Raw genomic sequence first — 12179 nt, forward strand, 5'->3', positions numbered from 1 at the left:
ATTGTGCAAGTGAGGTGCAACAAATCTAGAAACGTATGCAAAACTTGAAACACCATTTGATAAGTATTTAGGAGCAATCTTCTGACAGAATCTAACCCCTAGAACAGGAGCAGATTTTCAGACATGTTCAGCATGTAGCAGCTTTCCTAACCTCAACTGAGGAAGATGGAGGCAAATCCTTCTGGTGCCAGCCACTTTTAAAGGTAGAATATACATTAAACAGCATGTAGTGTCTGACAGGAGGAATCTGTTGGAAGAAGACACCTGTCTGCACAGGGAATTGACGTTCAGGTCTGCCAAGTGCTATTCTGGTCTTTGATGTTCATGAGAGGCCTGATTTTGGGCTAATCGTTTGATTCTATGCTTTAAGTACATGTGATTAATGGCTAGACACCAAAAGCAAATGTTGCAGCACAAGTGATACAAAAGTGATTTTGAAAGTGGCCTTGGGGCATTTCCTTACAGACAACGTAGACACGGTCTTCGCCTCAGTTTTGTAATCTTTGTAAAACTGACTGGCTACTCTCGAGGGATGGGATGCCACCCAGAGGGACATTGGCAGGCTTGAGGAGTGGTCCATGCAAACGTCATGAAGTTCAGCAAGGCCAAGGGCAAGGTCCTGCACCTGGGTGGGGACAGTCCCCAATATCAATGCAAACTGGGGCACGAATGGATTGAGAGCAGTCCAGCAGAGAAGGACTTGGGGATACCAAGGGATGAGAAATTGGACATGAGCTAGCAATGTGCGCTTGCAGCTGAGAAAGCCAATTGTATTCTGCATCAAAAGAAGCGTGGCCAGCAGGTCGAGAGAGGTGCTTGTCTTCTTCACAAGTAGGCCATGGCCCTGTTAGGGTGAGTCCAGAGGAGGGCAACAACAATGATCAGAGGGCTGGAGCACCTGTGCTGTGAGGAAAGACTGAGTGAGTTGGGGCTGTTCAGCCTGGAGAAGAGAAGGCTCCAGGGAGACCTTAGAGCAGCCTTTCAGTATAAAAAGGGGGGTTATAAAGAAGATGGAGAGGGACATTTTACAAGGGCCTGTAGTGACAGGACAAGAGGTAACAGTTTTGAAGTGAAAGAGGGTAGATTTAGCTTGCGTGTAAGAAAGAGATTTTTTTCTGTGAGGGTGGTGGAGACACTGGAATGGGTTGCCCAGAGAAGCTGTGGATGCTCCATTGCTGGAAGTGTTCAAGGCCGTGCTGGATGGGGCTTTGAGCAACCTGGTCTAGTGGAAGGTGCCCCTGCCTATGGCAGGGGGGTTGGAACTAGGTGATCTGTAAAAGTCTCTACCAAGCCAAACCATTTTATGATTCTATTCCTAGAGGTCCCCATTTGACAGCCAATAAACGTGGAAAAGTTCCTCACGTGACAGAACATTTTCAGCTCATCTTGTGCATTTTCTTTTCAACACAGGTGCAAGGGGAGCTGAAAAGAAAATGGCGGAGTTTGTGCTGGAAGCAGACAGCAGGCAGAGATTACAGACTCCACAGCTCTTCGATTTCTCGAAATGGATCAGAAAGCGTTTCTCAGCTCCACCGGAATTCAAGGGCTCAGTCGTTTATGCAGACAGAGACCACCATGATATAAATCATCTAGGTCCCCCAAAACATGAAAAACTGTGGGAAATATCATTCATTATGCAGCTTGATGTGATATTTTGTAAGATGTACAGTTTAGTGCTTTGCTTTTCTATATGTTGGTATTTGGGAAATAGGTTTGTGCAGCCAGTCAGGTAATAACAGAGACACCTGCCCCATGGATGCTTTCTGTTTTTTTTTTTTAATGGTATTCGTATTAATTCTGATGTTCTCTTGCCGTTTACTAGCCATAACTATTCAAAAACTCATTTACTGTAATGGTCCCTTTACCCTCCAGCATGTCTACAAGATAGATATATGGTATCCTGCGCAATGGAGACTGCTTTGGTACATGCTGAAAAGGTTAAGATGAGAAGCAAGAAGATTTCTGACATTTTGTTTATACTTAAGGAAACATATCTTTCCTTAAGGATTAGGAAATTCCTTCCTAATTATGGAAAACAAAATAAAAATAGAGAAATGTAAGGCTATAATTAGCCACACTGGGAGTTAGTGTGCTAATCTGGTAAATCATTATTTGTACAGAGGGAAAAAAGTTAGTACTTCTTGGCTAGTTGTATGAATTTCAGAGATTACTTTCCACAGAGTTTGATTCCAATTCTTTTGTTCCTTTCAGAAGTGCCTGTTTTTATGTTTAGGTGCAGAAAGTAGGGCTACCTTTGCAGTCCATACAGAAAAGGCTACTGTAATAGTTTTGATTAAGACATCAGCATTTTCCGATAATGCTACTGCAATCACCAGTTTTTCTCTTCTGTTTAAAATCAAAGAGATTTGTGTTGATCTTTTATTAAGTAATTTTCTGAAGAGGTGCTTTATTGCTAGAGCAGTCTGGCATAGGATAAACAGCCTTGGATAGTGTATTACCCACTGAAAATATCACTTTTATATAATATTTTCATTGAAATACATCTCTAGAACTAAGTACTTGGCAGCTAAAGCAAAGAATATTGCAGCAAAGTTACAACTCCCATTTAAGGAATAATGTAAATTCTTTTAGCTTAATTCCATGCTGGATCTATCTGAGCTGATTTAAAATTTAGTCCTGACTATAACTCCAGCAAAAAAACCCTAGACAGAATCCCTAAAAATTACCATAAAAGGCATAAATAGAAGGAATTATTAACAACACCAAGCCTCTTATGTAGCCACTTTATAAGAAAAGACATAAACTGACAGATTCTTACAAACATACACAGCACATTTGCACTCTTTAAAAGAAATGAACCCAGCGATGTTTACTTCTCATGACATGTTTAACCATGTCCACTCTAAATGGCAAGTGGGAATAATTTGCATGGGTACTTCTGAACCATGAGAGCAATCGCCCTGATATTTCAAATAACAGATTGTATGGAGCTAAAAGAGTCCAAGGTCCCTAATATTGCCAGGGAAAGGGAAGAACAGCATCAAGGGCATGTCTTGGCAGGCATACATGTACCCTCTCAAAAATATTACCAGCACTGGGAATACAGCTGGCAGCCGTCGAAGTACACCTCTTGGTCTGATTTAATTTAGCTATTTATCAGTCAAATGCAATTTATTTTAATGGGATTACCCTGGAGGGATACAAAGTTATGTCAGACCAAAGGTAGAAAATGCCCCGTGGTTCACATGAGTAGTGCAAAACAGGTAACTCCATGAGTGTTACATGTCACCAACCTCTACACAGTAAATCATTAGAGTTAAATAATAATCACCTGATGAATTTTTGCCTTGGCAAAACTGACTTTAAAGAAGTTGTTGATCACCTCCAGTCATGCAGAGTGTATTCTTCCGTCACTTGGTGAAGTACCTGTGAGAATCTGGAGTGAAGCAGACTGCTCAGTGACAGTTCTGTGGGGTCTAAAGTAAAGCCTTACCCCTGTATTTAAGCTATATGTATTTCCCAAGGCTTTAGCCTTTCTATAGGTTCATAATCCAATGCAAAACTTTAGTATTCCTCCTGGATCTCTGAACAACCTTATCAACAAACTTAACTGCAAATATATGGAGACGCATTGGAGCTTTGGCGGCTGCTCCTATGCCGAAACTAAAAACGCCTGTGCTCCTTAAGCTGCTTTGTCTGAAGTGGCACTGGGACTGCTCAGCTCCCTGAGACGCGACGTGCAGAATGCAATTCTTCCCCCAAATTTCTAGGGTAGAAAGGCAACATTTGGCAGGCAGTCAAATGTACTCATCCTTATGTTCAAAGGAGGTTCTTTGAGTGAGTTGACACAGAGACAGAATGATTGTATAGAAATAGAGATTTCAAGCAGTCAGTTCCATCAGTCTGTCCTGCACGGTGTAAATGTGTTTGTAATTCATTGTATCCCAGAGAAAACTATCTTTGTTCTAACTGGGTGAGCATAGATAAAATCTGCATTTTAATGATTATTGGACTGTGAAACAGTAAAGCTTAAGTAAGAAAATACATTTTAGGTTGCAAAAAAACCAGAATAGTTTCCTTTCACAGGGTGTAGATGCATTTGAACTTGATGCTACTTTTCATGCAGGAAGGAATGCCATCTGAGGCAATGAAGTTGCATCAGTGGGAGAAGATAGACTTTATCACTGAGTTTGTAAAGGACAAAGCAAAGAATGGCACACAAAGGGGAGAGGTGCTGCACATATTTTTTTTCCAAACCACTGAAAATTGCAGTACTTTGTAGGACCTCATCCATCAGTTGACAATCATAGACTCTAAGTAAAGAAAACATTTTTTTCTGTGAGACAGTTTAACTTCATACTGCTTTGGGAAAGAATTTTCATATCAGTAAAGGCCCAGAAGGCACTGTGCTCACTTGTTTTTATTCCCAGAAAATTCTGATTTTCAGAGAATTATATGCAAAGTTATAGCATTAACCCCATCATCACCTGTTTGACTTCTGGCTGCCTTTTCACACACAGGTACACATCATATTAAAATCTATGTAAAAGCTGCAAAGCAATTTGGCAAATCGAGTACTTGCTCAATGTTTTGCATCTGTACGACACACAGAAGCAAGGTTGCTTCTCATGGCTTTGGCTTTCATCACATTTTGCACAGCACTGTGTGGTTAAACAGTCCTGCTCTGTGCTGTGGTGACGAAGAGTCAAAAGAACCAGGCAAGAAAACATCATTTGGCCTTCTGCTGTCCCTAAACCTAGTTGTCACTCATTCCTAGCAGTGTCAGGGGAGGAGGTGGAGGCAGCAAGACAAGCGTATGCTTTCCTGGCACAGCCTTGTCACGAAGTGCACCTCCCGTTCTTCATGCCGTGACTGCCCTGCTCCCTTTGGTTGCATCAGGGTCCAGACTGAGGTGAAGTCTTCGGAGCAAGAAACCTGCGGTTTTGTCTCCACTGAAAAGCCAGTAGCACATCATGTAAAATTACTGGGCAAGAATGGTAATTCAATTTAGTTTCTTACTGCCGTTAATTGTTGTACTTTACTTTCCTTGGAGCTGCCAGGGCAGCACCATTCATTCTGAGTGTTTTTTATCAGCACTACTTGCTGCCGATGCCTGAGGAACACGGTGACAGATTACTCTCCAATTGCTAAACATGACCAAAATCTAAATGTATAGCAAGCATTGACTTACATTTTCCTGTGCAGAGTCGATTTCAGCTAAGTGCTCAATAAACTCAGGTGAAATCTATCTGCCCTGATTTCGGTATCTAAAAGCTGGATGTCTGTCTCTGACCTAAAGACTCTTTCGAAGTGCCTTCCGTAGTCATTCTAGAGAAACAGGCACTCGCTGAAGATGTTTCATCCCGTGTTCTGCTAGGCATCTAAGGTAGATAAGCTGAATCACCTTTTTCTCTGTACTTACTATAAAATGAGCCCGGGGTAGCTGGCTAGTACTTAGATTTCTCACTTTACATCTAAAATCAGGTAAAATATATCTCTCCAGAAGAGGCCATTCAGTTGTCTGGCTAATATTACCCAGGTACTCCTCAAGCTGAGTGACTTGGTTTGGCCAAATTTATTGTCCAAAAAATGTTCAGGGTGATTCAAAAGCTCAGGCAGTGGAGGATCCCTCATTCGTTTGGTGGGGTGTCCCCGTGGTTGACTGCCTTCTGTGATAAACCCAATAGCCTTATGTCCCGTTTTGATCTGCCTGGCTTCAGCTTTCAGCAACTGTTTCCTGCTTTGGGCTAGGTGTTTGGTTTTTGTCTTTTGTAGAGGGGTCATATGCTATAACAAAGTGCTTTAGACTAACAGAAATTTTCTTTATATGAAGTCTCTTGAAAATCACTCTTTAAATCATGTCTTGATTTCCTCTCTGAGAAACCAAACATGTCAAATATTTCGAATTCTGACAGCAAGGCATTTTCTCAAATATTCTTCCTGATTCCTATGGCCCATTGCATTTGTAATAGCTTCAGCCAAGATAAGCAAAGAAAGTATTTGGTATCTCCTCCTTTAGGAGTGCACACACCGTTGACTGTATTTCTCACTCCCGCTTGCAGCTCACCTTTGAAATCTTTGACTTTACGTACTTATTTCAATTAACCAGGAGCAAGCAGGTGACATGCAGTGAGATTATTGCTGGCATGTTTGTTGCCATATAAACAGGTACCTTTTTAAAATATGTTGCCCTTGGTGCCTGGGTCAGGTGCATTAATGTGCTTTGCAAAGTAACCTTAGGAATATGGAGAACGCCCCTTAGACATTAGTATGACGAAGAAGAAAGCAACAGGCATCAAACCAGAGAATCTGTCTGGGTCGGCTTGATGAAATAAGGAATTCCCAAGCGCACGTCGCACACTCCATGCATAAGGACTGAGATGAGTCATTTGCATTATTTGTCTCCTATTTTTGTGAGTTCTAAAAAACATCTTCTGTTGACTGTGAATTTGTCCGTTTCAGGAAAGCGATTGTGAATAAAATCCAAATTCACTTTATACAGAATTTTTTCAGACATCTTTAGTGAAAAATCAAGCATTAAATATGTCTGATAAAAAGGAAGAACCAGCAAGTAACCTACCGAGAAAGCTGCTATGTATATAAAGGTTGTTGTCTGAGTGATTACTGTCTGTGCAGAGGGATACAGGAAATACTTCTACTGACAGACGTACCTTCACACTACCGTGAGTGCCTATGTAAGCTGTGGGCTGTCAGTATTACCCTGGCATAACTGAACAGCAGGAGTTAGTATGCAGTGCTATTCTGTTGATAAAAAACGATATTCGTAATAATGTGTTCTAACACGTAAGTTATGAGTACATCAGGAGAACACTTAAAAGGAGCATTCTGTGATATGGTTTAACCACTCTGTGTTGAACCTGGTTCTGTCCAACGACACCAGTACGTAATTAAATCTAAGTCAGTAACATTTCCATTGTCAGCTAAACCAGTGGCTCAAATGTCCCAGCCCCCTTCATTTCCCAAAGCACTGCAATAAGTTTATGACAACCTGCAGCTGATTTTTTCCTGGCACATTAGTATGAGTATTGTTTTGAAAGTCTCTTTTGTCATCTTTACCAATAACTTTTTATCTGTCAAGTATGGTAAAAATTAAACATGATGTAAAAGAATGTGATTATTTTTTACAAAATGTACAGACTATGATGTTGTATAGATTAATGTGTGTAAATAGATTTCCTTTTCATACTGTAATTCACTATATGTTTCTTCTGGTTTTGCTCTTTTGTTCGTTTCTCTTTTCCATTTTTAATGTCACGTACCTAACAGCCTTCTCTGAAATATGTTATATATAAAGCTGTGAACAAATAAGCGTTTACATCTTTATGCTATTAGAGATAATAGTAGTTAATAACACCATAATGGATTGAAGAAGAATCAGAGAATAAAAATTTTAAAGGTTTTGCACAGAACATATTTTATTTCTGTGATTTATGCACTTAAGAGATGCACTCAAACCATATTTTCGAAACTGAAAATGATCCTCCTGCCTTGGCAGCTCAGCATTCCTCAGCAAAGTAATTAAAATTTAATTGTATTGCAGGGAAAACAAAGTCTGGGGCAGCTCCTGCCATGGGAATGGGCAGAGGGAAGGGACACGGGGCAGCAGTGCACTGCCGGTGGGGCCAGCGAGGGAGGTGAGCCCGTGGAGCAGGAGGTGGCACCTCAGGAGGTGAGCCTGTGGAGGAGGAGGTGGCATTTCAGGAGGTGAGCCTGTGGAGGAGGAGGTGTCACCTCTCGGGGCAGTGCAGAGCCCCTGCAGCAGCACCCAGCAGGGACAAAGGACAGAGTGCCATTTTGTGGTGCCCCATGGACCAGGGAGTCTGTGCCCTTCTGTGGGTATCCTGAGTTATCACAGAAGCTACGTCACCAGGACAGGCCTTCTGACCCTCTGAGACACCCAAGCTCTCACACTCTCTCACCTTACATGTGTGAGCTGCGTGTCAGTCCGAACCCTTTTGCATTCAATTGCATGACTGCAAAGCACGTCAGTGTCCTTGCCCCCGTGCACGTCCTCTCGCCCCCGTTGCTCGTTGGGTGGCTCCACAGCCAGATCTCCTTGGTGTCTGCACATGAGCTGCTTTAGGGCTGATGAGCCCGGACGTGCAGCAGAGCCGGGGTGCAGATGAGCAGGGGGCTGGCAGCTGGACCCGTTCCCAGCAGTGCTGGCAACAGCACCTGCAGGTTTCCACCGCAAGCCGGAGTCCTGTTGAACACAGAAAGTGGATCCCTTTAAAAAATTCTGGATAATTTTAACACTATCAGTGCTGACAGACTCCTGTAGCTAGAGAAATGGATGTCTCTAGGACAAAAGCCAGCGTCAGTGCATTGGGGAGGGGAGAGAGTAAGGGAGCCTGCACTCATGAAGCAGCTTAAAGAAGCAAATGCTTCTATTACAACTTCTGCATGGTTATGCTAGGCAGAATCCGCTGCAGGAGTCTCTGCTTAGCTCTGCAGCTGCAGCCATTGGCCTGCAGGAAGGCTTGAATAGAGCACCAAGCTCCCTGTTTTCTTTGGTTGTACCAAGGAGCTTCTAACTGGGACATTTGAAAGGGTAAAGGAGATGACCCTGGAAGTGTTCAAGGCCAGGCTGGATGGAGCTCTGAGCAACCTGGTCTAGTGAAAGATGTCCCTGCTCATGGCAGGGGGGTTGTAACCAGATGATCTTCAAGCTCCCTTCCAAGCTAAACCATTCTATGATTCTATGAGCACCTGGGATAGGGAAACAGCCAGAAAGGCTGGCTGCGTTCCCCTCCTTCCTATCTGTAAGAGAGCCGAGCCAAAGAAAAACAACAAAAGAAAAGGTGTTGCAGGCTCTGTGTGTGTGTGTTCACATGTGTGTGTGTAAGCTGGGGTGTGGACTGTAGAACGAGTTTGCTTTCATCGGATGTCTTCTTTTCCCTGGGCAGCGCGTCAACCAACTCCCAGCCTAGCTCCCAGTTCCAGTCCTGTTGGTTTGTACCCGGGCAGAGGTCGGCCCTTGGGTGACAGAGTGGCAGTCTAAAAGGAGATTTGCACAGACCGTGAGGAGGAATGGGGCGCTCGCCAAGGGCCCCGAGGGCCTCGGGAAAAGCCGCAATCCTCGCCACCAGCCGCCAGCTGCTGTGCAAAAGCAGAGCCTGTGCGTACCTCCTGCCGCGCTGCGCTGCCCACAGAGCCTGGGCTGAATGCCACTGCAGCGGCCCGAGGCACGATGGAGGCCGTCCCAGTTTGCAAAGGGGATTCCTTGGGCTGCGCAAAGCTAGTGAGTCAACACAAAGTTCCAAATAATCGGCCCCTATGTGTCCAACTGCATAAAATAAAATGCTTCCTGCTAATTCAGTTCTGTTATTTATAACTGACTGTATCTTAGTACCCTTACCTTTCCTTAACAACATACCCTGGGACATTTTGGGAGCTAGCTGAAATGAAATTTGGGTTGAACTACTGTGTCTAACAGTTTAGTAAGTAAGTATGTGTTGTATCAAACTACTTATAGATTTTTCACATAGGAAAAATTAGTATTTTTCTAGTGATATCCTACAGAATGCAGTCAGTGCCACAGGATATTCAATTAAATATGAATATTGGATTTGGAAGACAAAAGTAATCAAAGCGAAGAGCTGTGCTTTATGCTGAAGCCCTGCTGTATTTCTCAGCTGGTGCCTCTGTAATTGAGACTGCTTCTCAACACAATCCTGTTAAACTGTGAAATCCTCTGTTCGGAAAGGCTTTATCTAGCAGTAGCCCTCAGCCACTGCTTATCCCTGGTTTCCTGCTTACATTCTTCACCTGTGCTTCATTAGTGCCTTCGGCTTTGGCTGCCTGCCTCTATAGGGTACAAAAAAATACACTGCACATAATGAGGGATCAGTAAGCAAGTTTATAACAATATAAGTAATAATGGATCCTGACTACTAGGGGACATTTTGTAATACAGAGCTGTATTCATGAGAAGCAATTTGAAAATTAAAATATAACCTGAGTGATACAGAAAATTGTGCTGTAGAGGATGGTTTTCTCTTAGCCAGGTGACGAGTTCGACAATATAATCATTCCTGCAGATTCTGACTTCTGTTCTTCAGATAAGTACCCAAATCATATGGCCTGTTTTAAAACCCACTTAACTTGACCTTATTACTCAACAATAAAAACATGAAGAAAAATATAGTTTCCCTGAAATACACAACATCTTTAAAAAATCATTTTCATTTTGCCTATTAAGACCATAACATCCTGTTTCTTGGATTAGGACAATAATTTATCAATTTAGACACTCAAAAGTACCCTTTTGTCTTGTAACATGTGGAATTAATGTCATTAATAAGTTTTTTTAAAAATCCTTTAAAAGCCCAGCATATATCTTGCTCAAGGTATAGCTCCGGTTACTCATCCTGATGCCCCAAATATGAGCTGGCTCCAGGTTGGAAGGCATAGGCAATATTTGTTTTTTGTCATTTAGGCGTAGTTCATTTCTATCTAACTTCAAACATCTCAGTTAAGTGTTCTATTTATAAATCCCCTTTTTGGCTGAATGCACAGCCAAAGATCCAGGCCAAGCGCTGATGCTGTGGCTGGGCTATCTCAGGCTCTTCCCGGAGGGAGGGCTGCGCTGCAGACCTGCCTGATGCTGGCGAGGGGCCGCGGCAGGGAGACCCGTGTCCCTGAAGCGGGTTGACCCGTGTCCCTGTAGCAGGGAGACCCATGTCCCCGTGGCAGGGGCACCCATGTCACCACGGCGGGTTGACCGTGTCCCCACAGCGGGTCCAGCATGCCCTGGCAGTGCTGCTGCCCCTCACGCGCACAGTCCCCTCTCTGGCAGGCTGACAGGCTTGTGCGATAGATACGCTGAGGTTTTCCCATTCTTTCAGCTGCTTATGAAATCTGAATATTAATTTAAACCGGGTGATTGCTAGTTTTATTGTCCCACTCCCATGACATTCAGTTAGGAAGATACTTGCTTTACAACCTTCTCTAGCTTCACTGCAGTGAAATATTGAATTTATAGCAATGCTTTGAAACAGCCTAAAGAGGAAGGGGAGGGTTTTGTTTAAAAGGAATAATGCTGAGTAACAGCTGTTCTTGGATGCATAAATATTAGCAGAAGGAGGTTTTTATGATTCTGCTACCTATGCAAATTTCCATACAAAAGTCAAATATTGTCTGGCATCGCATAAACTGAGCCTGGAAGTTAGAAAGTTGTTTGTAATCACCAGAGGAGTGAGGCTTTGTAAAAGCCTCATGGCATCTAAGGAAAATTCCACTTTTAGATTCCTGTTTATACAGCTTAGAGGGAGTAATATGGTACGAGCCTAAAACAGCAGGGGATTAGACCTCATGACCCATGTACTTATACTTCCTACACTCCCATAAGACTATGGGATCTTAACTGCATTCATATGTCCAAAGTTTTGGAAAGAAATAGGAAAAGTTCGAAAAAAGTTACAAACTTTTCCAAATCTGAGAGTGTAAACACATAAATGAATCACAGAAATCCTTAGGTTTTGATCTGTTGTCAATTGCTATCATAAAACTCTCTATTAATGCTGTTTCAGTCACTTGTTTCAGCTGTAGATTCAGCCTGACGTGGCCCCATTGTGCCTGGATGAAGAGAAACTGCTGTTGACGTAGATACTTTGGAAGAAAATGTGAGTACTATAAAGAGATTTTTAGTCTAAGTTCATCTTCTCCCTCTATAGTGCTCTGCTTTCATCCCTAGCCTAGAAAAGTTCTTCCAATTGCCTATTCATATACTCGTCCATGAATAGTACAACTGTACTTCTATATATGTTCTCCAAATATCTGGGCTGAATAGTTTATTTCCTCTGAGTTGTAATTATTCATCTCGACATTTGACAATGTTTTTGAATGGTTTTAACTTTCCTCATGCAATGTGTCATCAGATTTAAAAAATAGTGGTTTCTCTGGACAATCAGGATACTGAAGAATTTGCTTGGCTCGTCGGGTGGAAAGAGGCTTCTGACCTTCACAACTAACTTGCAGTCGACTGCTTTAGTACATTTTAAAAATTCAGATTAACTCATAATGATAAATTAAAAGAAAAAAGTATGGAAAAAGTATGAGAAGTGGGGAATAAAATAGGGGTCAAAGCTAGGATCTTACTTTGAGGAAATAACATTATACTCTAGGAAGATGGAAGGGCAAAGGGAAGCTTGGTTTGGGGGGCCACACGTCGCACAAGGTGGGTGGAAAAGGGTTGT

At 42.6% G+C, this 12179-nt stretch overlaps 1 protein-coding gene across 1 annotated transcript in view; it reads left to right on the top strand.

Moving 5' to 3' along the window:
- VIPR2 (vasoactive intestinal peptide receptor 2) overlaps nucleotides 1–7382 on the top strand; it is a 65270-nt gene extending 57888 nt beyond the window's left edge. The window contains exon 13 of the mRNA XM_075419749.1: nucleotides 1411–7382. Within this exon, the coding sequence (XP_075275864.1) occupies nucleotides 1411–1584 (174 nt within the window). The 3' untranslated portion in view covers nucleotides 1585–7382. The remainder of the gene's footprint in view (nucleotides 1–1410) is intronic.
- Nucleotides 7383–12179: the final 4797 nt, after the last annotated feature.

This window comes from Opisthocomus hoazin, chromosome 4, assembly GCF_030867145.1.
Source record: "Opisthocomus hoazin isolate bOpiHoa1 chromosome 4, bOpiHoa1.hap1, whole genome shotgun sequence".
NCBI lineage: Eukaryota > Metazoa > Chordata > Aves > Opisthocomiformes > Opisthocomidae > Opisthocomus > Opisthocomus hoazin.